Source organism: Petromyzon marinus, chromosome 45 (assembly GCF_048934315.1).
Source record: "Petromyzon marinus isolate PM22_M1 ecotype Great Lakes invasive population chromosome 45, UKy_Petmar_22M1.pri1.0, whole genome shotgun sequence".
NCBI classification, from domain to species: Eukaryota; Metazoa; Chordata; class Hyperoartia; order Petromyzontiformes; family Petromyzontidae; genus Petromyzon; species Petromyzon marinus.
The window spans coordinates 1,668,697-1,696,139 of record NC_133711.1 but is presented as its reverse complement, the minus strand read 5'-3'; the positions used below and the strand labels follow the sequence as shown (position 1 = coordinate 1,696,139).

General features: G+C 47.9%; 1 protein-coding gene across 5 annotated transcripts in view; it reads left to right on the top strand.

The window, feature by feature from the left end:
• The window catches only part of LOC116952158 (uncharacterized), a 28,695-nt gene extending 2,311 nt beyond the window's left edge, over window positions 1-26,384 (top strand). For 3 of the 5 annotated variants that reach the window (XM_076074036.1, XM_076074035.1, XM_076074037.1), the window contains exons 2-17: window positions 2,289-2,382; window positions 3,975-4,040; window positions 5,696-5,937; window positions 7,028-7,111; window positions 8,032-8,159; window positions 13,738-13,829; window positions 14,651-14,796; window positions 15,456-15,573; window positions 16,406-16,575; window positions 17,725-17,915; window positions 18,943-19,074; window positions 19,716-19,906; window positions 20,520-21,140; window positions 23,177-23,310; window positions 24,343-24,471; window positions 24,997-26,384. In XM_076074036.1, the coding sequence (XP_075930151.1) occupies window positions 2,307-2,382; window positions 3,975-4,040; window positions 5,696-5,937; window positions 7,028-7,111; window positions 8,032-8,159; window positions 13,738-13,829; window positions 14,651-14,796; window positions 15,456-15,573; window positions 16,406-16,575; window positions 17,725-17,915; window positions 18,943-19,074; window positions 19,716-19,906; window positions 20,520-21,140; window positions 23,177-23,310; window positions 24,343-24,471; window positions 24,997-25,113 (2,637 nt within the window). In that variant the 5' untranslated portion in view covers window positions 2,289-2,306 and the 3' untranslated portion in view covers window positions 25,114-26,384. The remainder of the gene's footprint in view (window positions 1-2,288; window positions 2,383-3,974; window positions 4,041-5,695; window positions 5,938-7,027; window positions 7,112-8,031; window positions 8,160-13,737; window positions 13,830-14,650; window positions 14,797-15,455; window positions 15,574-16,405; window positions 16,576-17,724; window positions 17,916-18,942; window positions 19,075-19,715; window positions 19,907-20,519; window positions 21,141-23,176; window positions 23,311-24,342; window positions 24,472-24,996) is intronic. The other 2 variants (XM_076074038.1, XM_032971267.2) reach the window with 2 other exon arrangements.
• The last annotated feature ends 1,059 nt before the right edge of the window (window positions 26,385-27,443 follow it).

Genomic DNA, 27,443 nt, shown 5'->3' with positions numbered 1-27,443 from the left:
GGAGTTGCAATGATCATGAGAACGGTGAGGAATCAGCCCAGAACTACACGGGAGGATCTTGTCAATGATCTCAAGGCAGCTGGGACCATAGTCACCAAGAAAACAATACATTGGTAACACACTACGCCGTGAAGGACTGAAATCCTGCAGCGCCCGCAAGGTCCCCCTGCTCAAAAAAGCACATATACATGCCCGTTTGAAGTTTGCCAATGAACATCTGAATGATTCAGAGGACAACTGGGTGAAAGTGTTGTGGTCAGATGAGACCAAAATTGAGCTCTTTGGCATCAACTCAACTCGCCGTGTTTGGAGGAGGAGGAATGCTGCCTATGACCCCAAGAACACCATCCCCACCGTCAAACATGGAGGTGGAAACATGTTTTGGGGGTGTTTTTATGCTAAGGGGACAGGACAACTTTACCGCATCAAAGGGATGATGGACGGGGCCATGTACCGTCAAATCTTGGGTGAGAACCTCCTTCCCTCAGAAGGGCATTGAAAATGGGTCGTGGATGGGTATTCCAGCATGACAATGACCCAAAACACAGCCAAGGCAACAAAGGAGTGCCTCAAGAAGAAGCACATTAAGGTCCTGGAGTGGCCTAGCCAATCTCCAGACCTTAATCCCATAGAAAATCTATGGAGGGAGCTGAAGGTTCGAGTTGCCAAACGTCAGCCTCGAAACCTTAATGACTTGGAGAAGATCTGCAAAGAGGAGTGGGACAAAATCCCTCCTGAGATGTGTGCAAACCTGGTGGCCAACTACAAGAAACGTCTGACCTCTGTGATTGCCAACAAGGGTTTTGCCACCAAGTACTAAGTCATGTTTTGCAGATGGGTCAAATACTTATTTCCCTCATTAAAATGCAGATCAATTTATAACATTTTTGACATGCGTTTTTCTGGATTTTGTTGTTATTCTGTCTCACCGTTCAAATAAACCTACCATTAAAATTATAGACTAATCATTTCTTTGTCAGTGGGCAAACGTACAAAATCAGCAGGGGATCAAATACTTTTTTCCCTCACTGTAAATATTAAAAACAGATCATCGTCTTTGAGGTCATTGTGTCATAGTTGGGAAATTCATTACTTGTAAAAATGTGTTTTGTGTGTCTGGGCGTCAGAGCTCCCTAACAATGAGACCCAACGTTATTGTTTTTTTCGCTTGATTAAAGAAAGATGCAACCCAAATCTCTTGTAGATGCATGCCCAGGTTGTCCCAGGCTACCCATTGTCAGTTTGGAGCATTGGTATTGGTGAGCAAGGCTGTAAAAGATAGTGAGTGCCATTGTCATAACAATCTCATGAGGTCACTTAATTGTCTTTTTTAAATGTGCATGTGTGGCTTCGCACTGACATCGGTTGTGGGGAATTTATTTTTCAAATGTGAAAAATGCCTTTGTTTACAGCCCGGTATGCCTGCGACAGAGCTTAGGTACGTTATCCAAATGTTAATAGGACATTTTTGAAATGTTAATAGGATTATACGGTGGTAATTTCTATTAGGGATATGGTTTTAGAGGGGAAAACATGACAAAAAGGCCACGCCTGATTTATGTTTTAGATTTATGTTAATAATAATGGAGTGATGCTTGATTTAATTTACGTCATTGTTTCAAAGAGACATCGTGGCTATGGGGTCATCTGGTGATACATGACCATTGTTTTTTTGTAGAAAATATTAATGGGCTCCAACGTGTAATGGAAGCCATAACCAAAAATTGCATGAACTTTTGTTTAAACATCAGCACATCCAGTTACTTGGGAAAATGAGGGGATATAAAAAATTATGCAGATCATGAATCATACTTGCTGCACTGTAATTTTGTAGCTGTAATTTTGTAGATTTTAACCGAGTGGGATTGGGAGCTTCACAGCACAAGAAACCAACAATACCCTGCTAAGTGGTGGATTCCAGCTGTCTTGCCTCCATGCCCAAAAGAGAAACATCTAATTTTTCATTGCATGGAAATTGCATTCAATTTAATTTAAAACACATCATCTGTGCAGTGACACGGGTATTTTTTATTAAGAGATGAAACAGACGATTAATTTGGTTATGTGATGATATATTCCATCAAGCATCTGCATATGAGAGTTTATTTCACTGCTCCATCGCAGGACTGGTGTGATGGATTTGGGGTGGTTCTTCATTTCGCAGTGGATAGGTCATGGCTGGTGACGACGAATTGGGATATCCCTTGCACATGGAACACGTGTTGTAAGGAGTGGTGAATTATTATTTTGCAAAGATCTTTTCTCTGTTACTGTTGTTTTTCCCACAGCTGAGCTTCCCCGTGACCATGGAGGGGGAGGGGCTGGGTCTCGATTGCTCGACAGGGAAGCGCAAGAGGAAGGAGCACCACTGCGATGAGCCCGGTACGCTCTGAGAATGCATCTCCTGATTCCCTTGGTTTTAAGTTTTATGGAGGTCATCTCAAAGTTGTGAATTTTAGATCAGTTTTGATCTTTCCATCTTCAAATTTAAGCGCTGGTGAGATGTTAAACTGCGTCGCCTGATGTGAAGGAGGTCGTGGGTTCGATCCCGACCCTGACGCCTGCTGTATATTTGGAGTTTGCATGTTTTTTTCCAATGCTCGTGTGGATTTTTCTCCGGGTCCTCTGGTTTTTCTCTCCACATTTAAAAAAACATGCCTTTAGAGTATTTAGCTGCTATAAATTTCAACATAAGCCACTTCGTTGAGCTATCATTTGTGATTTAAAGCTTTCGTGACTGCAAGGATTCATCTTCTTTGGTTCTTTCGGTAAAGTCACGTAGAATGAGAATAAAATAATAAAATAACACAATAAAATTCTCATGACGTTTCGGCCACAACACAAGGGGCCTTCTTCAGGTGAAAGGAACAGACCTGTCGAACAGACCTGTCGTTCCTTTCACCTGAAGAAGGCCACTTGTGTTGTAGCCGAAACGTCATGAGAATTTTATTGTGTTACTTTATTAATTTATTACTTTATTCTCATTCTACGTGACTTTACCGAAAGAACCAAAGAAGAAGACTATCATTTGTGGTCAGGTCGCTTCTGAAAAAGAGCTACATAGCTCAGTGGGCCTTACCTGGTAAAATAATAAAAAATAGTTTAGTGTAGATTAAGCCTGGTTTAAGTCATTCGTGTGGAAGATGATGGTGACCCTCCGAGTTTAGTGCCCAGCACAACCAATACCATCACCAAGGTGGACCGAACGCCGGTGATCAGCTGCTCGGTCTCAACGGCAACCAAAGACGCAGCCCCAATCGTTTCATTGAGGCTCAACAAAAGCTAAAAGCCTCGTCCCAGCGCATCCTGTGTGCCATCTCAACGCAGACGTTTGCCATTTGAAAGAAGTAAAAAGTGATTTGTGATTTTGGTTTCCATTAGCAATGAAGGTTTAATTTATACTTATTATTTTGGTGGCAGATACACTTTGTTTTCTTTCATTAGAGTGGCTTTTTAAATGGTACATAACAGAATGTAATCACTTATGGGAGACTACTCTTCTACATAAAAAAAAAATGCTGTGTCACGCCAGAGGAGAGATGTGCGTGTTGAATGATGGCAACTAAATGCGTGTTCCGCTTAGGCTGGTGATGGCTATGCACGCCTGTAATTCAGCACTGGAGGCGTGGTTTGGTGGATCACACAAATTGTTGTGAAACTCTCTTGCTATGTGCGCTGAGGTGCCATTCCCTGGCCTGCTAGGAGAAGGCAGGACAGCAAGTGGACTCGTCCCCATCTTTTTCCACGACGTACGGGGATAGAATGTTGCCCCTTAGCACGCGTGAATTTTGTCTTTGCACGCATAGAGGTTTGGGTTGCCTCCAACATGTACAACAGACACTCATGAGTTGGCTGAAAACATCTTAAAATAAAAAAATGCAATGCAGGACCCTCATGAAAGAGAGGCCTTGGACTTAGTGTGGTTTCCCTGGATCAGAAAAAAACAAGTAATTATGATGACATGTTGTTCACAGATGGAGATATTTCTGATGAAGATGAGAGTGGCAGTGATGAGAGTGAAGGCGATGACGATGATGAGGGTAAACATTTTTTACACCTGTTACCTTTACTGGACCTGTGGTTCTCAATAAATATTAATTTGGAAGGGTTTCATTTCATTAGTAGATGATGGTTATCAGCAACCTATATATGCCTAGTTTTATTTGGATAAAACAAGATAATGAGCCCTGAGAGGAGTGAAACATCCATACAAATTACACATTGTAATTTTCGTTGAAGGATAGTTTTATTTTAAAATAACTAAAATTAATAATTCATAGCCCTTTGTTAATCCACTGTTGGATTGAAGGCCTCCCCTACGCTATGTCAGTTATGAGTGTTGTTTGACCATACTCCACCATGCTGGTCAGTGTGGGCTGGTGAAGGGTGAGGGGCCCTAGGAGCAGTTCAAATATCTCTCTGATGTTAGCTTCATGCAACTGGCACCGATCATAATGTATCGCACGCACCACTCCATAACCTTTAATTGCCATGAATAAATAAAAAATTATGCGTGCAAAATTATTTTAAGAATTGAGCTTGGAAAATCGATACATCATGATTCCACTGCGTTGTGATGTAACTGTGGTGATAAAGGGGCTCTGTGAATGAAGGTGAATGGATTCCAGTGTGACTGTGGCCTAGTGTTGAGGCTGAACAGATGCCTTGCTGTCTGTACAGCTGAGCGGTACAATAATTATCACGGTCGTGCCACGAAAATCATGTTTCTGCACCAGAAAACTGTTCTAAATTCTTGCGAGTTAAACTTGGTTCAGAAGCGAGGTATTTCCCCATGGTGAGACTGTCATAATTTAGTTGTGCCTTACTGGAAAAATCCTATTCAACTAGCCTTTTGCCCGTCCAAGGACGTGTGTATTGCAGTAAATCTGAAACTGGCAAGCGAAAAGCAGACCGCGACGTGATATTAATTGCATCACTTCGTGTGCAATTTGTAAGGGCGCGTTGACACAGACCTATTTCATTTTAAGGTTATAATCCCTTGTTCATCATGACGTCCTTTTTACTTTGATGTCTCAACAACAGCGTTACGGAGATCACGTGACGTGAGGGTTCTTCTGCCTTTGTAGCGGGGGTCGTAAGTTGACGCCGAGGAGGAGGAATGAGGCGCCTCGGCCCCCCATGTGGAGTGACGTCAGCTGCTAATTATTATGAATGGGAGGGGGGGGTGTCCATTTGGAGGACGTCACCTTATCATGATTATTAATGAGTTTCTGTTCGATGTGGAGTGAAGTCACCTGCTCATGATTATTAATGAGGGGGGAGGGTTCTCCATGTGGAGTGACGTCACCTGCTCATGATTATTAATGAGGGGGGGGGTCCATGTGGAGGACGTAACCTGTTCATGATTGTTAATGAGGGGGGCTGGTCGACATGGAGTGACGTCACGAACATTGCACGCAGACATTCTTGGCTCATCATAGTAGGTAATAATAATGGGGAGGGGGGGGGGTGTCCATTTGGAGGACGTCACCTGCTCATGAATATGAATGAGTGGGGCTGGTCGATGTAGAGTGATATCACGAGCATTCAGGACAGACATTCCTGGGTGATTATAGTAGGTATAGGGCAAGGTGGTGTCTGCTAGGATAGCCATTCTGCTCCATCCAGAAATGCCGACGCAGGCTGTGTGCACACCATGCCGCCTCCTACCTAACGCGCTCTCCTGCCGCCCCAGGAGGCAGCAACGATGGCTCCGACGACAGCGAGGAGGAGGGAGGAGACTCGGACGAGGACGCGGAAGAAGAGGAGGACGAGGAGGAGGAGGACGATGACTGTGGGGAGCAGCCCGAGCAGAGCTCGGATGATGAGCGGGAGGGATGCCCCATCTGCCTCAATGGCCTGCGGGACCAGGAGCTGGGAACCCCGGAGAACTGTGCCCACCTCTTCTGCCTCGACTGCATCCTCGAGTGGGCCAAGGTAGCTGTTGGTGTTGATACCCAGAAACCCTGCTCAGGCACACACCAGCTCAAGTCACAGAGCTACCCATTGGCACTCTTTGCGAAGTGAGCGAGCGTTGCCACTCTTGGTTGCGTGTACAGGACAGGCTGTACAGATACCAGGAAAGCACATGTCAATGATGTCCCTTGTATCTCTGTTCTAACATGGTAAGAGCTGGGGAGGAGCAGTGATACAGTGGTTCACGCACCGCTCTTCGATTCCCGGCCATGGCTAACATCAGTGGCGAGTCATATCTAAACTGGTTCTCGGGCCCACACCACTCCAACAACACGCACTGAATAGCATGGTGAAGTATGGTAAAACAACCCCACGACCGACACAGTGATGGAATAGCAGTGGGTTTACACGAGGGCTGTACATCATTATTTTTAAGAGCCAATTGAGAGCAGAAGTCTGTTTTTCGAGAAGACGTGTTCGTTGTGTGTGCTTAAAATATAGCTGGGTGGCGCAACGGTCAGATCACTGGACTGACCGTCATGAGTTTGAGTAAAAATATTAGTGCGTAGCTAACTCAGCCCATCAGTAGTCTGGGGTAGATAAAATAAATACCACTTGTGTGAAGTCAACAGTAGTCATCCTGTGAAAACTATCTCTGCCATGGAAACATGGAATTTCCACCACTGGATCAGACCACCAGTAGCCTTGTGTGGCACCCTATTAATCCAGGGGTTAATTTGACTTTCTGACAGTGCTTAGCTTAACTATATACACACATGCACGTGTCATCAGTGCTTCCCCACTCAAAAAAAACGGATTAGGCGACACTCATATCTCTTTACACCAGTGAGCCGGTGGTGAAAGACATTCACATTCATTCGTGCCTATTTTTATCACCCCCAGAGGAATGATATTCAAGGTTTAGCCCCCTGACTGAGATGTAAACTTTCAACCTTCCAATTGCAAGATGTGCGCTAAAACCAGAGCAGCACCATCCGGCTGCTTATACTTTCAACCAATGTGAGTCAAGTTGTTTTGTTCCCCGTGCAGACCCTGGTGATGGTGTCGGGCGCTGGCTAATTGTAGATTGTTTGTCTGCGTGTCTTTTCAGAACATGAATTCCTGCCCCGTGGACCGAAAAGTGTTCACCAGTGTCAGTGTCCGCGCTTGCGTGGGAGGCCCGGTATTACGGCAGGTGCGTGTGTACCCTGTGTTTTCGCCATTGTCAGCTGTTGCTCGGTTCTGTTGAATTTCATTTGATGAATTTTCTCATCTGAATGTGAATCCGATCGAACTACACGCTCACACGGCCGTGTCTGGTCAGTGCTACGACCTGTTGTCTCCCTCACCCTGTTCAACTCCAAATTGGAGACTTTTCTCCTGCGTTAGATCTTTTTACATTGTCCTCTTTCTTGTTTGTTTATATCATCAAAAAACGAGCTGAGCAGGAGATGCTGTGCATCAGCTGTAGAGGTTAACACAGCCACGTCTGCCACAATTTGAGGATGCGTCAGAAGAAAGGCTTCTATATTGAGATAGAGGTTTATTGGCCACTGCATGCAGGTCATTGAAGAGGATGCAGGTTTAGGGCAACTCTCAATCGCATCCTCACAAATCATTGCCGTTCGGAACTTGATGATGCATTAAATAAAAACTTTCCAGTGTGCGATTGCGGTCACCCAGAACCACGGAACATAGAACAACTTGCTGGCCGATTCACAAACACGAAGGATACGTGATTAAAACGATACACTTTGCTACTCCTGATGCAATCTGACTCAGCCACCTCAATTTAAAATAACAGCTGTTGTTCTACATCAACATCAGCCATACGAAGAAGATAAATTGTGTGATATGAAGAACGCTTTACAATCGTGCTGTGTGTCATGTATGTACGTGGAACTTCTTTCGCACCCTATGCAGCCAATCGGAGGTGCGGGGGCGAACGACAACAAATTAAACGCAAAAAAGCAGTTCTAAAGAAATTAGTTTTCAGCCTAGATTTAAAAGTGCATAGCACCAGTGGCCTCCTGATACAGCTCCTGTGGGAGGGGGAGGTGACGAAACGTCGCGGTCGATCCTCCCGCGTGTGCGCCTTGCGCTGCGTGTGTGCAGGTGCCAGTGCAGGATCACTTGGGCGCCGCGAAAGATGACGGGCAGGAGGAGGAGCCAACGTTCTGCGAGGTGTGCCGGAGCAGTGATCGCGAAGACCGCCTCCTGCTGTGCGACGGCTGCGACGCTGGGTGAGGGGCAGCGTGCTGCGATGGTAACACCCGTGCATCACAATCGCTGACTCCGCCGCCTTGCTTTGTGGGGTGGGTTTGGACATTTTTACACGTAGTAGCCTTTCACGAGCAATATTATCCATGATAGAGGTTTTTATGGGTTAGATCGTGTAAATATAATTGTGCCATTAAACCCGCCACCACCTGACGCAGCCAACAAAACATGCTAATTAGTTACTAGTTCAGCACGCCGGTGTGTTGGAGAGTAAATCGACAACATTTAGGAGACATCATTGTACTCGAATTGTAAATGTTTGGGCTTTGTATGTTCTCCGCTTTTTCTGCATGTATTTCCCGAGGGTTTTCCGGTTTCCTCGCGCAACTATATAAATTGCACAATATATATACAGCTGGTTTTGGCTAAACATCTCAATGCTGAAAAATCACCTCTAAATTCATCAATTGGGATTACACACGGCAGCAACATTGTCCCCTTCTGCGAAAACTTGGTACAGCCCTCCTGACAACGAGTGTTGAGACTCAGGGAGGCTTTCCTCGGTGGGTAAACAGGTATAATAATGATTACTATTTCTTTTCTCTTTCGGATTTATACTGCACCCTTACCAATTATTCTCAATTGCATGATAAAATGCATATGAAGAATTTTTTTTTGCTAAAGTGAATGGTGAACTTTTTGTTATTCTTTGGGTCTTTCGGTAAAGTCACGTATATAGGTTCAAAGAAAATAACAAAAAACTACGACGTTTCGATCGCATCACAAGCGGTCGTCATCAGGAAAAGGGGGTTAGCTTCTAAAGGCAAACTGTTTATAAAGGTTTGAAATGGGCGTAGCCCAAATGTCAGCAGCCAGCGGTGGGCAGCAACCACGACGGTGGTGGGGTTTCCACCAATCATTGGGCTGCCAGGGGACAATTAGCATGTTAATGTAAGTTCGGTGAGCGGCCTCCACGACGCGCGAGGTGGCTGTGTTAGTGTGACCCTGTTAATGAACAACGAACACCAGAAGGTGGTAGGATGGGAACATCACAGCCAGTTATGACTTAAACTGGTTGATAACGTCCTTCCAATGATTTCTCAGTTTGTACCCATCTTCTCGGTTGAAATTGTTTCTGTGTCTGCATTTATGGATGGCTTCATGAACGAATCTTTTTTGATAGCCAGTGGGTTTGCAAAGTACCTTCGTCTTAGAGAAATCAATTTCGTGTGAGCCCACCGCATTAAAACAATGATCAGCCACGGCGGAGGTATTGGTCCTACCGTGTTTCAGATCTGCCTTATGTTCACGAACACGGTCCGGGACATGTAGCTTAGTTTCCCAAATGTAACTACTGCCGCAGACACAGCTTAGTTTGTAGATGCCGAGGTATTGCATGTCAGGGATCACATCCTTCACAGATGGGATCAGATCACGAATTTTATGTACTGTGTTAAATCGAACCTGAATCTTGTGTTTGCTCATGATTTTGGAAATCTTTTTGGTGACCCCTGCTATGTATGGCAAGGTGATGGTTTTGATTGGGTCCTCAGATGGTTCTTTCACAACGGTTTGGGGTGATAGCTTTACGGATTGTGTAGTTTGAATATCCATTCATCTTGAGAGCTTGGTCTTGGCCAAACGTCAGCCTCGAAACCTTAATGACTTGAAGAAGATCTGCAAAGAGGAGTGGGACAAAATCCCTCCTGAGATGTGTGCAAACCTGGTGGCCAACTACAAGAAACGTCTGACCTCTGTGATTGCCAACAAGGGTTTTGCCACCAAGTACTAAGTCATGTATTGCAGAGGGGTCATACTTATTCCCTCATTAAAATGCAAATCAATTTATAACATTTTTGACATGGGTTTTTCTGGATTTGGTGTTGTTATTCTGTCTCTCACTGTTCAAATAAACCTACCATTAAAATTATAGACTAATCATTTCTTTGTCAGTGGGCAAACGTACAAAATCAGCAGGGGATCAAATACTTTTTTTCCTCACTCTATGCATCCGTATGGGTGGCTTTCCTGTAAACGGTGTCCCATTGAGCCATCTGGTCTCTTTTTGATTAAAACATCCGAGAATGTTAGCATGCTCTCCTTTTCCATCTCCATGGTGATTTTGATGGCTGGGTGTATGGAATTGATGTGGTTGAGGAATTGGTTCAGAGCTGGTCGGCCATGTGGCCAGATGACTCACGTGTCATCTACGTACCTCTTCCACAAGAACGGACGTAGAGTGGATGCCTGGATGGCATCGGTCTCAAATTTTTCCATGAAAACATTGGTTGCAACTGGAGATAAGGGAGAACCCATTGAGGTACCTTCAATTTGTTTGTAGAATGTTCCATTCCAGGTGAAATGCATGTTGGTGAGGCAGTGTCTCACTAGGGCCGGTACATCAGCATTCAGTCCTTGTTGGACCAAATCTTCAATGATTGCAATGGTGTCAGGCACAGGAACTTTGGTAAGCAAAGAGACATTTGAAACTAATGAGCAAATGACCTGGAGATAGTGAGATGTCCTTAATTAACGATGCCAAGTGACGCTGTATTTCCGATAGCTCTATTTCTTCACCTGAGGACGGCTGCTTGCGTAGTGGTAGAAACGTCGTGATAATTTTATTATATTATGTTTTATTTGTATTATTTCCCTTCTATGTGACTTTACCGAAAGAACCAAGAATATGAATCCCTGCAGTCACGAAAGCTTTAAATCGAAAGATGCCAAGTGAGCTGAGTTAAGTACAGCTGAGGTGGTCTTACCAGTGATTGGTTGTAAGGTCTCGGACAGAAATCGGGCCAGTTTGTAGGTGGGTGAGTCAATGGTGGAGACGATAGAACGGAGTAGTGTACCTTCTTTATGGATTTTTGGTAAGCCATACAATCTGGGTGGTCTAGCAGCAGAGGGTTTTAAGGAAAACTGCTTGTTTGGTTCGATTAAAGATGTCGAATCGATATTGTTGGTTTTCGTAACGAAGCTGTTGGTGGGATCCCTTTTATTTTTTGTATAGCTACCATCATTAAGTAGGTCCTGAATTTTGTTATTGTATGTGGTTTTGTCAATGAGGACAATGGCATTGCCCTTGTCGGCTGAGAGGATGACAATGTCATCTCTCTTTTTTTAATTGAGAAAGCTCAAAGCGCTCATACTTTCTGATGTTGCTAATAGGTGTCTTAGCGTTTTTGAGGATTGCAGCAATTTCCGATCTTGCCATGTTTGCAGTAATGTGTACCTTTAAGGGCTTCGTCAACCTGGGCAATTATATCATCAACTGGGATGTGTTTTGGGGTGACTGCGAAATTAAACTCTTTAGCTAGAACCGATTTTAGACTTTTGGAAATTAGACTTACTCTGATTGATAACCATGTCAACATCTAACTTTTTAACGTGTGGATCTGGCTTCTTGGAAAGGAGGTTGAACTTGGAAATCAGGTTATCTTTGCATTTAGCTGACATTGAGGCGGCTGAAGAGGCTGTCATGTTATCTACATGTTCCCAATCAGATGTAGACATTTTTTTCTTTAATGTTAAGTGTGATTTCAGGAGAGTCTTGTCTAAATTATGTAGTTCAAATCGGAGCAATCTTATTCTCTCTGAGATCAGGGCTAAGCCGGCCCTGATCAAGATCCGTTTAGCATTGGGAGAAGTGACAGCTGCAGATGTCAATGTAAAGGCGATCGGTATTACCTTAGTGTCACGGCATCTCTTCAGGAATGTGAGTGACTCGATCAGGTGAGCCTTCTTGTCTCGAAGTTTGTTTAAAGATCTAATATTTGTGTGGAAACCCTCCCCGTAGAGGCGGTTAAATATTGACTTAAAACCTGACTCCCACCACCACCATTCCACAAGGATTCCCTCATCAAAACTCTACACCATAGAGCTCGATGTATTTCCGACCATCACCTAGCCAGTGAACTGGAACACGTACACCAAGCTCCCAAGATGAATGGATATTCAGATTACACAATCCCTAAAGCTATCACCCCAACTGTTGGAAAAGAACCATCTGAGGACCCAATCAAAACCATCACCTTGCTATACATAATAGGGGTCACCAAAAAGATTTCCAAAATCATGAGCAAACACAAGATCCAGGTTCTATTTAACACAGTACATACAATTCGTGATCTGATCCCATCTGTGAAGGATGTGATCCCTGACATGCAATACCCCGGCGTCTACAAACTAAGCTGCGTCTGCGGCAGTAGTTATATTGGAGAAACTAAGCGACATGTCTGGAACCGTGTTCGTGAACATAAGGCAGATCTAAAACACGGTAGGGACCTATACCTTGGCCGTGGCTGATCATTGTTTTAATGCGGTGGGCTCACACGAAATTTATTCCTCTACGACGAAGGTACTTCGCAAACCCAACTGGCTATCAACAAAGATTTGTTCATGAAGCCATCCACATATACAGACACAGACAGAGAAGATGGGTACAACCAGTTTAAGTCATAACTGGCTGTGCTGTTCCCATCCTACCACCTTCTGATATTAGTTGTTCATTGACAGGTTCACGCTAACACAGCCACTTCGCACGCCAACCTAGAGGTTTGCTGCTCTGCGAACTCCCATTAACATTCTCATCTCTCACATTAACACAGACACCTCGGCGCGCTCGCCGTGGAGGCCACTCACCGATCTTACATGAACATGCACATTTTCACCTGGCAGCCCTTTGATTGGTGGAAAACCAACCACCATCGTGGTTGCTGCCCATTGGCTGCTGACACTTGGGCTACGCCCATTTCAAACCTTGAAAACAGTTTCCCTTTAGAAGCAAACCCCCTTTTCCTGATGACGACCGCTTGTTTTGTGATCGAAACGTCGTAGCTTTTTGTTATTTTCTTTGAACCTATCTACGTGACTTTACCGAAAGAACCGAAGAATATGAATTCCTGCAGTCACGAAACTTTAAGTCAAGATTGAACTTTTTATTGTTTGTGACTGAGACAAGACGCAGCATCTCAAATCTCTGTTTAAATACAGGTTACTGCCTCGAATTGACCCCAGGCACTCAACACGGCTGGCTCTTTAAGTTGTGACCCTCCTCCCCCCCACCACGAGACTTTCTGGGATAGCCCCAAGAGACTTTCACAGCACCCACTTAGGGCTGGGCCCTGCACCCGTCACCACATGTCACTTTGTCCGTCCCCCCACCGCCGCCCAAGTTCCAAGTTCACTCGATGCTGAGATGCGTCGGCAGGGGAAATCCGTAGAGTCCCCTCGAAGGCGCTATGTTTCACAGGCATATTCGTTTCCAGTAGTTTCACAGTAAACGGTGGTGTTGCTATGCATAATCCATATTCAGTCATTTGTAAGTAATTTTTTGTCTTTTACGTGACAAATTTTGTACCATGATCCCAACACACAATGGCCTCCCCATTTCGAATGACATGAGGGGGATCTCCAACGTCCACTTTGAAGCGGTCAGTGCTTGTTCGTATCGTTAATACTCCCACGGTAATAACCAGGGTGTTCCGCCGGATTTGAACCACGAGCCTCTGCAACAGGTGGCGAACGCGCTACCACAGGGCCACGTCACCGCCCCTAGAGGACACTGAACCAAGTTGAACACTGTGCTGTGTGCGACAGGTACCACATGGAGTGCCTGGATCCCGCGCTCGACACGGTGCCTGTAGAGGAGTGGTTTTGCCCGCAGTGCAGACCCGTGCACCAGCAGACAGGTGGGCGCTGCGGTCACTCGAGGGGGATTTAAATAAACGTCCGTGGGCCTGGTGGCGGTTTTACACGATAGATCCCATCGCCGACGGTGGCAATGCCAGTGAAATAAATTCAGTGGGACAAGTGCTGGAACAAGGAAGTGACTACAGACTCTTCAACCTATGGCCCAACATTTCAAGAGTGTTTTTTTCTTTCCTTCGCGGAAGTTTACTTCACCAAAACTAAGAAATAAACGGTTTCTGGGTTTGTCCGTGGACAACCACTGTTGACTTCCCACACAAATTGGTGCTCATTTTACTCACCCGCAAAGAGACAACGGGTTGAGTCGACCTCTGTTCGGGTTGAGTCGACCTATGCTAGGATTTAAATACGAGCTGTGCGCTCTAACCGCAATGCCACCAGTCGCAGGCGTAGAGCATGTTAACCAGGGGGGGTTGCCGCATTACAGCAGCGTGCCACCACAACCACGTAATATTGTGGAATATGATAAAATAGTCCTCGCATAACTTTGCTCCAAAGTCTTGCTCACGAAATTATATTCAATCTCAGTGTGATCTCACTTGATGTGTAAGGATCGTATTCTTAAGTCACAGCTCGGCTGCCCCTGACATGGATTGGCTCGGGCTTAAGCTGCTTGGTTGCTTCCAAAGACCCACGAGTGATAAGCGGTCCTCAGTCGTGGCTCGGCTCCTGGCTCGGCTCATGGAAATCCTGAGCCACGGTTGGGACGACGCTCGGAGCCAGCTCAAGTCAAGCGCACGTTCGAGCCGGCTCACTTGAGCCAGAGGCGAGCCGTGACTTAAGAATTACGGGCCTTGATGAGGTTTCCCACCAGGAGCCGGAGAGGAGGGAGCTGGGCCGCTGGGCGTTGGCCACAGGCAGAGGCGGGTCATCGCCAGGACGCGGCAGAGCGAGATCGTCCGCACGCGCGTCAACATCAGCCGCATCACGCGCACCCAGCAGATAAGGGTGAGCCCACGCTTTCACAGCCAGTCGCCTCCTTGACACAAACACTTCAGCGTGGATGGGATCCCTATAGACATTCCCCAGCCTGGCAACATCCACATCAAGCACACACAGATAGGTTATTTGATAATGCAGCTTTTCAGCTGCACAGGGTGGCCCAGCAACGGTGAGACCTCAGAGAGAGCTCAATTGCCACCATTTGGCCATAAGAGGGCCAAGTAAAGGGGCTATTGTTGAAGGGTCTGACGTTGGCGTGAGCTGGGGATCCACCTTGAGCTATGTATGGAGTCTGGTGTGGATGAACTCACGTGTTGGTCACGAGCCAACTTGGGAAAAGCTGGTGGCAGCAGATTGCCATGGTGATCAGCTTTGCCATACTCCAGACTACATCCAAGACTGATCACGAGGGCTGCTGGAGACACGGGAGGCGCTTGCCGAGATCTTGGAGCCGAGAGGCGTGGTTACACCAAAGTGCCCAACAGAAGGCATGCAGTTCCAGGAGGCTATCGGGGGTGCCACCTCATTGGTTGGCAAGTAGCATGTCCCTGGGAAAGAAAGTCTTGCTCACCACCTCGTTGTCAACTCACAGAAACAGTTTTCCTGAAGCACAGTGGCTCACGTCTTCGGGCCTCTTCTCGCGCACCCGTGTGTGCGGTGCGCAGCGCGCGGTGAGCCAAGTACCAGACACGCCGTCGGTGGACGATGCCATCAATGCGGTGGCATGCGGAGCGAGCACGGCCATCTACTACAGGCCCGAGGGCGCCCCTCAGCGGAGGAAAGGTAACAAACCCAGTGTGAGGCATTGCCAGGCCCGCCGCACACGATCACCCGCACCCCTGCCACCCCACCCCCCCCCAGATTTTCTGCTCCCCCACATTTTGCAAAAAGTGTCTTGAGATTCAGTTGCATTTTAGTTGCAAGGTAAAGGTTTCATGGTCAATATTTTCTCTGCCACCATTACCATAATCGCTTCCTTCTGCTAGGTCACTTTGCTGGCTATTAGACCATCAATACCTCGCCTCCCGGGTTCTTCTCTGAGAGTATTGCACCATTTATAGACCCGGTTAAATGCCCATTATTGCGGTAACTTAATTGGGATTGAATTTTGATTTAAAGCTTTCGTGACTGCAGCGATTCATATTCTTGGTTCTTTCGATAAAGTCACGTTGAAGGGAAACAATGAAATAATAAAATATATATAAAACAATAAAATTCTCACGACGTTTCGACTGTAACACCTGATGATGACTGTTTGTGTTACAGTCGAAACGTCGTGAGAATTTTATTGTATTATATCTTTTATTATTTTATTGTTTCCCTTCAACGTGACTTTACCGAAAGAACCAAGAATATGAATATTAATTGGGATTGGTTAGAAGGAGTGGGAGTGGGGGGTTGGTTAGGAAGGAATGGGATAAAAGGGGGCACGTGGAGAACTGGGGGTTGCGTTTTGCATTGTGCTTCCTACGCGAGTGCGCTGTTGCGTGACTGGCTGAATAAAGAGCCCGAGCATTAGTTACCAATCGTCGTGTACTCCTCTATAAAGCACTGTTTTGACCAAACTATGGCATTTTTTTGTATCTCCCTGCTCTACCCTGTGCCTTGGAAACAGCGACACGGAGAAAGCGCCGCACGAAACGCCAAGGCCGAAAGAGCACCGCTCGCAAAACAGGAGTCAAGAAACTCTTGGGCAGCAGCAGCAGCACAGGCACTGCCAAGCCTGGCAAGAGGCGGAAGGGGCGCAGGAAAAAGCGCAGATTCAAGCGGCAGCGGCTCAAGATGGTGCATTGCTAACTTACCCACCCACCCACCCACTTAAACCGACCAACTCATTAATTGACTCCGTAACTTATCCACTCAGAATCAGAATATTTATTTATCTTGGAGAAATCCAATGAGCTATGAAGCTTTTTTTTCACGGATGTCCAGTAGGGGTGGGTCAGAAAATTATGACAAACAATACAAAAACAATATTAGGAGTGTAAAGTATAGGAAAGGTAAGGAAATCACTATAAATAAATAGAAATAAACTACTTATCTTAGCAGGTAAAGCCCACTGAACTATTAATTATTTTTCAGAAGCGACCTGGCCACAAATGATTGCTCAACGAAGTGGCGCTTATCATGTGTACATTTATAGCACTCACCCACCCACTGAGAACGAAAAGACAAAATATTCAGCTTTGTGATACAGGCTAAACCTCATCGGTCTTCATCTTGGTGTAATACAAAATGTGCACGTGAGTTTTTCACTCTTCGTAGAAGTATACAATTTGTGCAGAATTATGCACGCTGCGTTGTGAGCCTGGCGAGCTGAGTTAGATTCCTGCTCATTCATCGTCCGAGACTGTTAGATTATTTCTCACCATCCTCAGAGGTCTTGTGCTGTGATGATCACAGCTCTCCGTGCCGTCCGCCTCCTGCTACCCTCTGGATGGCGCTGCTGCAGCGGCTTTGCCGATCCACATCTCCCCGCAGGGACTGGTGATGGCGAGATAATTAATGTCATCACCTCCATCAAAATCGTCCCTTCTTAAGCATTTAAATAATGATTAATAGGATGTGACACCTTTACTGTTATTCCTAGTAACTCCGGATGGATAGGAGTTCCGACCTACAGTTATTGAGAAGACTTGCAAATCTGCCCGAGTCTCAGATAAAAGGGCAGCAGCTAAGAGGCGTCTCCACAGTCGTGGAATGATTTGTGTTTTGTGGAATGATTTGTGTTTTGTGGACGGTCACGCACCAGCCTTCAAAGTAAGTGCCGCCACCACCTAGTGGTGGTTGAGAGCACTGTCTCGACTATGAGGATTCTCATGAGCAATGCTACAATGCTACTGGACCTCAGTGTAATTCTGGCATTCAAGCGGATTCCTTCCCTGCCTATTATTCACGTGTTAAGCGCCCGCCGTTGCTTTTTGTGTTTTGCAGCCCAGGGTGGTGACGCCCCGCATGCGGATCGCCCGTAGCCTGCACCTCGGCAAGCCGGTGCACGGGCAGTCCGTGCCCTCCGTGTACCGGGCCCAGGACAACACCCCCCTGGGGATGCAGAGGATGGAGATCGGGGTCACGGCGCTCTCCGTCTTCGGCAACGTCAATGACTTTGCCCCCGAGGATGACAGGTGGGCCTCCTAGAAGGATGCTTGCTGATTCATCATTGGTGGTGAGAACTCCGGTCATCCTCGCAGCGGCTTTTGGCTCGTCGCGCGCTTTCAGATGCGCTTCTGCGGCCGTTTGGAACGCTCTTCCTCCCGATATTAGGAGGCTAATGAATCTAAATTAACAACTAATTTCTTTAAAACTGCTTTTTGTGTTTAGTTGTCCTCTCCCACTTCCGATTAGCACGGTTGGCTACATACGGTGTGAAAGAAGTTCATGCATATGTAGAGTTTTTCCATAATACGGGTTTTTTGGGTTGGATCGCGTAAATATATATATATGAGTCATTAAACCCGCCACGTAAACAGAACATGCCAATTCGTTACTAGTACAGCACACCGGTGTGTTGGAGAGCAAAACCACAACATTTTATCTTAACGTGCAAGTAAAATATGTCGTACACCCTCCTCCACCGAACACAACTATTTAATAAAGTCGTTACGTGAACAAACGTGCAAAGTTTTTACTGCTTCGGCACCAATCTCTGTGTTGTAGTAGAGCTATCCACAACAATTGTGTATGCCGTTTCGCTGGGAGTTACAACCCTCATCATCAGGCTGTTGCCAGAATTGCGTATGTTCACGTTACGTAAGAAACGACAAGCACTGTCGAATGCTCATTTAAGCGTTGGGTCACTTTGACTTTGGCATCTGGCAGTGTGGCTGTGGTTAAACGGAAAGGTGCGTCGGTCGTGATGAGATGCTGTGTACGTATGTTGTTGAACTTCTTTTTGCACCGTACGTAGTTAACCGTGCTAATCGGAGGTGCGTGGGGAACGGCAACAAACTAAACACAACAAGCTGTTCTAAAGAAATTAGTTTTCAATCGAGATTTAAATCTGCATATCTCCATTGGCTTCCTCATATCGGAAGAGCATTCCAGACGGCCTCAGAAGCTCACGTGAAAGTGCACGATGCACTGATCATCTCCGGTGCTGTAAAGAGGAAGAAGCGAGAGGTCACCGCCGTGTGCGTCGCTTTGTCTCCACAGCGAGCCGGAGCCGTGCAGCAGTGGCTCCCTCCCAGCGGAGCTCCACGCCGGGGCCAAACAACGCGGACTCTCCAAGCTCGCCATGCGCTCCCACCGGCCAGTTGCGCGGCCCATCCCGTCGCAGCTCGCCGGGTACGACTGCTCGGAGTGCGTGTCCCCAGCGCACAGTGCGCACACGTGCGTGCAGTGAGCAGAGCACGGTCCCAGCTGCTGAGATGATCGTTCTCTGTCCCAGGGTTACACCCAACTCCCAGTCTTTGCGGCTCACCAGACTTCGCCTTCCTGTGTTAATCATCTCTGTTCAAATAACAAATTTAGTTTATGCGTCGCACGTTCCCGATGGATCGTTTAACCACGTCGCGTGACGTAGAGAGCGCCAATTAATTTGAAGTGCCGATTCATTGGAATCGACTCTCAGTGCAGTACACAGTATCTCCAAGTTTGAATCAGCACTCTCTAAATGACATGGGAATCGCATGTATACATGTCCTTGCATCCATCGGCTGTATCTTAATGTGAATTGGCGGTCTCTACATTACATGAGATGTGTTTCCAAGTACCAAGGCGTGTGCCTAATGAGGTGGAGTGATGCTCACAACGACGAGTAGAGTGCCTTGATGACAAAACACAGCAATTGGTCCCTGAGCCATGACCTCTGTGTCTGGCCCGTGACCTCCTACCAGCGGGCTTCCCCCACCGCACATCACCCAAAAGTACACCTAGCTTGGTATGAGCACAGTCAGCGGTGAGGACACCGCTGTGCTTTACCGCAGGCTGGCGGAGGAGCCGTGTGAGCCTGCGAAGGCCGCGGCGGTGCCCGCGCCGGGGCCGGTGGAGGACGTGCTGGGCAGCATCCTCGCCGGGCAGAGCATGCTGCTCACCAGCAGCACCAGCACCATCATCAACCGGGACGGCAGCCTGCTGCGTGCCAAGCAGCCCGCCGGGCCGCCGCCACAGCAGCGTGGTGCGTCACTACCGGGTTGACTCCTTCCCCCCCACCCCCTCGCCTGGGTTACGGTGAATTCCCCGCGTTGTCGTTCATTAATCGACAGCCCTTGGTCACCCACTGATTGATGAGGGCAGCCCCATGCCGTGTCGGTCGCGGGGGGTTGTTTAGCCACACTTCAGCAAGCTGTGAAGTGCGAGTCTGTGAAGTAGACGTGCCCAGCTGCGCTTTGAATGTCACTTGCCGCTGATGTTCGCCGGAGCCGGGAACATTTAATGTGGCTTTGCTGGGTTCATTGAGCAATGCGCTAACGACTGCGCCACCACTCCACGCCTGTTATAATACGTCAGAAATAAAAAGACCGGCCAGGTGGCGCTGTAGGTTCGAGTGCTCTACTTACAATTTTGGAGGTTGCAGATAAAAATGATGTTGACAGTCAACTTGGCCTATCATCCCTGCAGATGTATAATCTTATGGGCACCACTTTATGGGAAGTCACCAGTGGTTGTCCTTTGGAGAAACTGGCCCCCGGCATTGAAACGTACAAACGCAGGATAGCGAGAGGACTTCATTCCGAGCAATGGGCTCTGAGCGCCCGTGAGCGGACCTCATTAACCTCTTCTTTTTACAGGGACTTCAAAAACGGCCGACTCGACTGGCAGAACTTTGAAAGTGGAGAGAGTTAAAAGCCCCACGGCCAGGACTGTCAAAGAGGATCCCAGTCCACCTTCACAGTTACCCGGAAACTCCGCCGCATCTACCCACGTCCGTAGACACCTGCCCGCAGCGGCAGGGGCGGCCGCCAGGCCAGGGGGCGGCAGCGCCCCGGCCTCTAACGCTCCGCAGCGCGTGCCCGGCGACGTCGCCGCCGCCGGCAGTGTGCGGCACACGCAGGAGCCGCGCCCCCCACGCGAGTCCACGCACTCGGCCGCAGCCCAAATGGCGGCGAGGTCCGGCCACGCGGTAGGGGGGCCCACAACGGAGCCCGCGGGGAAGAGGCCTCGGCTGGAGCACCCGGCCGACGGCGGTTCGGGGCACGACCGCGTGGACTCCTCCTGCTCGCTGTCGCGAGACCCCTCTCGTGCGCTGGACCCACGCTTGCAGGGGCTGGCGCGAAGACGTGCGCAAAGGGGAGACCCTTTCGCTCAAGGCGGCGTCGCCAACGGAGCGCTGCCGTGGCCCGGCTCGGGGTCCTCGTCCAGAGAGAGCCCAGCCGGCACGGACACGAGAGAGCACGCGTCGCCAGGCACGGGTGAGCGCCCCTCCGCGTGTCGTCGCACCGTAGGTCCGCTTCGTCGCCATCGGCCGTGATCGTATCCACCGCTCAATGATGGCCTCCCAGATTCGCCTGCCGGATCTGTGGTGGTTCTGCGATGCGACAATTCACCCAGCTGCTTGCATACAGGTCCGCTCCATCGCTCTGTCTCCATAGTGGACGTGCTACTGGCCGTGCTCCCTCTCTCGGCTGCGACTCTTTAGTCTCGGGCCACCGGCCGTCGTGACTTCTAGCGATGTGGTCCTTTCCAATGCCTACTTGCTCTACACCGTGATGTCTATAGTTGCTTTTTTGACAGACATTGATTAATAATGTATTAATAACGAGGGGGTGGGTGGCCAGCACCACGCCCGGCCGCCTTTGTCCCCCCCAGTGGCGATGTTCACACACCGCACCAGTTACTCGTTTGAGGCTGAGTCGACCTAGGGGAGGCCCAGTACCGGTTGATATAATCGTCACCGGTGGTGGCCGTGAGCGGGAATCGAACTCGGGTCGCCGGGTTCGTAGCGTAGCGTGCTAGCCACTACACATACGCGGGTGACATTACAGATGTGACGTCGCAGCTCACTTGCCGTGCAAAATATCTGCATTATTGCGCCCCCCCCCCCCAAAAAAAATATACAAAAGTGTATTTTTATAATTTTTGCATGGTGTACAATCTGGAAAGTAGCCACATGGCAAATTTCAAGTTTGTTGCATGTTGGGAAGTGCGCTAAACATTTTGAACAGACACACAATCACAAATTTCCCTTTTATATATATATAACTAGCTGTACTACCCGGCTTCGCCCGGGACTTGGATTCACCACACCCGGCCGCCTTTGTCTCCCCAGTGGCGATGTTCACACCACAACAGTTACTTGTTTGAGGCTGAGTCGACGTAGGGGAGGCCCAGGACCGGTTCAAATAATCGTCACCGGTGGTGGCCGTGAGCGCGAATCGAACTCGGGTCGCCGAGTTCGTAGCGCAGCGGGCTAACCACTCCACTACCGCTCCAAAGACAAAGATCCCCCGTATAGCCTTAACAGACTGTAGGGGCAAGTGCTGTTAGCGAGCACCAATGAAGGCCGGCACGGCACACGAGGGGGTGGGTGATAGCAGCACGCCCGGCCGCCTTTGTCTCCCCAGTGGCAATGTTCACAGATTACAGCAGTTACTCGTTTGAGGCTGAGTCGACCTAGGGGAGGCCCAGTACCAGTTAAAATAATCATCACTGGTGGTGGCCGTGAGCGGGAATCGAACTCGGGTCGCCGGGTTCGTAGCGTGGCGCGCAAACCGCTACACTACAATGCGTTAGGCTTCCACATGCGCGGGTCACGTGACAGATTTGACATCACAGCTCACTTGCCGTGCAAAAAATATGCATTTTTGAGCTCCCCCCCCCAAAAAAAGTGTATTTTTATAATGTTTGCATGGTGTACAGTCTGGAAAGTATCCAAATGGCAAATGTGAAGTTTGTTGCATGTCGGGAAGTACGCTAAACATTTTGAACAGACACACATACTCACAACTTTGCCTTTTATATATATGGAGATGTAACAAATGTTGCTTGAAGAGGTGCACGCTTGGAATTACAGAGACATCTCCTGGTTACAGCCCTGGCTCAGGACTGTAACGAGGCGATGAATACCACCTCAACACTCATCTGAGCAGGAAATCATTTTGACTGTTCATTTAATATATGGTTCATCGTGAGTTGTTACACTTTTATTCCTTCCTTTTCTCTCCTCTCTCTCTCTTACACTTGTTTTAAATCACCGGGTTCAAAACTAACACTGGCAGCCAAGTTTGTGAAAGTTGGTTTTACCCTTTCTGGCAATTCACCTAGAGGTGTTAAGCTGTTCAAACACCAAATATAAACCTTTTTGCAAGGCATCAAGTCTGCATTAACCACACACAGTACTTGTGCCAAAACATGTAAGCAAACATGCTCTGACAAAATATGGATCGTCTTCGAAACTGATTGGTTGCGATGCCAACCCTTCTTTGTCCTCTTGCGGCGACGCGCTCAGGCCCGTCCTCCGCGGCCAGGCCGCAGCAGACGGAGGTGGAGACGCACGGCCGTAGCTCGGGCTCTCAGTCGAGTCACAGCAGCAGCAACAGCACGGCCTCCAACTCCAGCTCCATCGACGTCACGCTCATTAACGTACGTGTTGAGACCCCTGCCGAGCAGCCAGCATGTTAATTAAACTGACAAAGATATGATGGCCAGACACCTTTAATAGAGATGGCTTTGCCCATAGGCTTTACACTGGCGAGGCTTTCTGGTATGAGATGTGGGAGTAGTTTGCTGGAGAAAACAATTTTTAGTACGGGCCTTCCCTCCACTTACGGTTACTTTCCTGAGACCCGTTCGTAAGTGGACGTGTTTAATTGTCCATACAGTGTTATAAAATGTGTTATGGTTCAACAAAAAAGAGAACCATTGTTAAACTCATAAATAAGAATCATTGTACATGTAATACTGTAATAAATATTGTATAGTCAATAAATATAAAATAAAGTAACATGAAAAAAATAAGTTTTATTTTCACTGACCCTGAGTCCTGATGCTGGCTTGCTTGTTAGAATTGCCGCAATGAGTCGCAGCGAGTTACTGGGACTCATTACAGAAGATCGCTTCGCCGAACAAAATAGTTCTGCGGGTTCGGTTCGTAAGTACGAGCGAACCTTAGCAAGTCAGATGGTTAAATATAAAAACATCTGAGAGCAGTTCGTTCGTAAGTACGGATGTTCGTAAGTCGGACGTTCGTATTTCTTGAACTCACATTTTGTATTTGTGCCATTCTTATAGCTCAAGGCTATCACCATCTGCAGTAGTTTTACATTCGGGAGGGATGATTTTTGCGGTTTGTAATCCCAATTAAGTAATTTGCGGTGTAAATAAAAACATTTTTGGAAAATTTGGGCAGTGACTTTGGCGCTCAACATCCATTTGAGAAACAGACGGCGTGTAGTATTTAGGATTAATACCTCCACAGTAATAATCAGGGCGGTCTGCTGGCTACGAACCTTGAACCTCGACAACGCGCTATGTTTAGGCCACGCCACCACCCCCACGTACGAACGTTCACAGCGACACCCGGCGCAGCCTGCCCGGCCGGGCCGTCAAAACTAACTCGGCCCGAGTGCCCGGTGGGGGGGGGGGGAGTTAACGTTGTGCTGCCGTTGCTTGCAGTACGAGCAGAAGTTGCAGCGGCAAAAGAAGGCGGAAGAGGAGGCCAAGCGTGCCCTGAAGCCCTTCTACCTGAGCAAGGAGATCAGCAAGCAGGAGTATAAGGACATCCTACGCAAGGCTGTTCACAAGGTAGAGTAGGCAGCACCGGGGCCGTCGACCTCAAGGGAAGGCAGAGCTCAAACGAAACGTCCGCTCGATTTAAATTAACGATGATTGTTTTTTTTAAATATTTTAATAATGTTATTGTTCGGGGCGGAGTGGTGGGCGCAGTGCTTTGAATCCGGTGATTCATGGCTAATATCAAGGACGAAGTGATATCAAAACCGGTCCTGGGCAAAACCCCCTTTACACACTGACCAGTGTGGTGAAGCCTGGTCAAACAACACTCATTGCTGACAACACAGTGTGCATACGCCTAGAGCATAGGATTGATAAAAAGTAATCAAATATTAATTTATTTCTAATAATTTTGGAACTGGACCCTTTTCAACAGCAGTTTTCGAATGACTTGGTTGCTACTCACTGCAGCTTTCGAGTTCAGCAAAGAGCCTCCTGCTGCTGCTGCTGTGGACGTGGTGGCGACATAGGTGGTTCGCTGGGCGGCGGTCTCTCTCCCTCACGTCCGTGCCGTCGTCATTGTGGTTCGCGTGTCAGATCTCCCACAGCTCGGCCGAGGTGATCGTGCCCAGCAAGGTGGACGGCCTGGTGGTGGCGTACGTCAAGAACGTGAGCGAGGCACGGAGACGCTCGCAGGGACCGAGCGACGGCTAATCCCGGCCGGGTCCCAGGGGCACGACTCGCAGCGTAGGAGGGCACCTCCTGTGCTGCAGTGAAATCAGGAGCAGAGAAACCTCTCCCCCCTTTAGCACCCCCCCCCCACCCCCCCCCCCCACCTCTGTCTTGTATGGCTGGCTCGTTTGTCGCTGAACTGGAACACAAATCAGGATCGGAGTTCCTCCGAACGGAGCGTAAAGTCGGCTAGTTTTGGTTTGTACGGTCGTGTGGGCGTAGGGCAGTCCGGCGGACAGCGCCCTCACCGCCGGCCTCTTCATGCAGGTTCTTAAAATGTTGACGCGCGCGGCAGTTACCAATGCTTTCTGCTGGGCATTCACACCACAGCGGCGGGGCACAGCCTTTCTAAGGGGTGAGCATGATTTAAAAAAAAAAGACCCTGTGATATCATTGGAAAGGGTGAGCTATTGTGTGCACGCCAGCTAAATGCAGAATGTGAACGTGCGTGGGGCAGCGGGGAGCGAAATGGTTGACGCACGATGCCACGATCCCTTCTGATCCCAGTTCCGCTCTCCCCCCCCACCGCGTACGTCACCAACAGACATTTGTATATTAACCTCAATTGGACCTTCGCGCGTCGATTCGGTCAAACCCAGTGAAGGGTAATGGGTTGCGTGGACGTTGGTGCAGGGAGACAGAGGTGGCATGCGTACGATGGTGCTGACCACACCATCCCCTTGCTGCATGCCATGCTGGCCTTACTAGGTGCTCACCGACTGCACTTTGATGGTCTGCAAGGCTAAACGGGGGTTCTTTTTGTTTTAAACACAAATGCATCTTTGAAAAAGGATGCGGTGTTTACAGTACACTTAGCCGCCTTAGTGGATTCTGCCATAGTGCCAGAATCTGCCCTGGATCTGTATGCAGGTGAGCATTGTCCCCATTCACAAAGTACAAGTGCACAGACTTAGATAGAAATGTATTAAAGTGAAGAGCAGTGTCCTACTCCCAGACATTTTTATTTGATGCATCACATTGAAGCTGGAGTCTATGACTTCGTAGTTGAACATAGGGATAAATTACAACCTTGTCTGTTATAATTTAACTAGTTTAGATGCCTTGTGTGAAATTTACTTTAATGTATTGATACAACAAAATATTCACGACAGAAATTCAAACTATGGTCCCCTAAGCTGTTTTATCCTTAAAATTCTTCCATCCAAAAAAACTCCCCCAAGATCTTGCGCTCAACACGGCGGTGTTATTTTGTAAAGAATTTCTAAATAAAAGCGTTGTTTTATTCGCTTGAATCTTTCCCGCCTGCCTTTGGTGATGCCTTCACGAGTCGTTGAGTATGCAACAACAACAACCGCCGTTCGCAACTAAGTAGCACTGGACGTCACCACGGCGCTCGTGCCAGGCCATGTGCACGTTAAGGCCACGTGAAGTGTTGAACGCCCGCTGGCAGCAGAGGTTACGGGACAGACCCAGGCGGTGCCATGGGTTGACCGACTGAGATGACAACGTTGAGTGTGCACACGTGGTCAAAATCTACGCTCGCTCAAAACGACCAAACTCGCCAAAGCCCTCCTCGCCAACGCAAATCGTATTTCAATTCCAACGTTTTGCGAACGATGAGGGAACTCGTCACGACAGGAGAATGCAGCGTGCAGTCTGGAGGCAAAAAGGTTTGAACACAAAGGTGGTGCTACTGCTCGTGAATTGCAAGGAAGAACTCCCATCATGCCTTGCATACATGTCATGTGATAACGTTGCATTTGCAATGCTGTCAACCTTGTCCAGATCACCAGTTCAAGAGCGGAACATGTTGTTTCGACCAGCTCAAGAACTGAAAAATGTGGCCGTTCCAACAGGCAGCAGCCGTTAACAGATTACTGTCGGCTAGTCTCATCCCCATTAGGACAGGCAGCGAATAATAACAGCAAACATTGATGAAATTAATGTTGTGATCAAGAAAAAGCTGAAATGTGATCACATCACATGCATGCAAGGCATGATGGGAGTTGTGGCCTGTTAGCACACTTGCGTTATCTGTTTCAAGTGATTTCTTTACCTTTCCTGTACTTTTCACTCTTTTCGTGTTTCTGTATCGTTTGTTGTCACGTTCTGACCTGCCTCTACTGGACATTTATGGAAAGAGAGCTTTGTAGCTTATCAGATTCCTTCAGTATAAATACGTGTAGTATTCTAATTATGTTAAATATACCAATGGAAACCGTAGCCCGTGGCCTCTCATGTTTCAGTGGCCAACTGTGGCCCACCTTTCCACGTTTTCAATATTCATTTAAATCCCAATTGTCACTCCACATTGTGTTGCGTGTGGCTTTAATTTGTACGTCTTTCAGGTG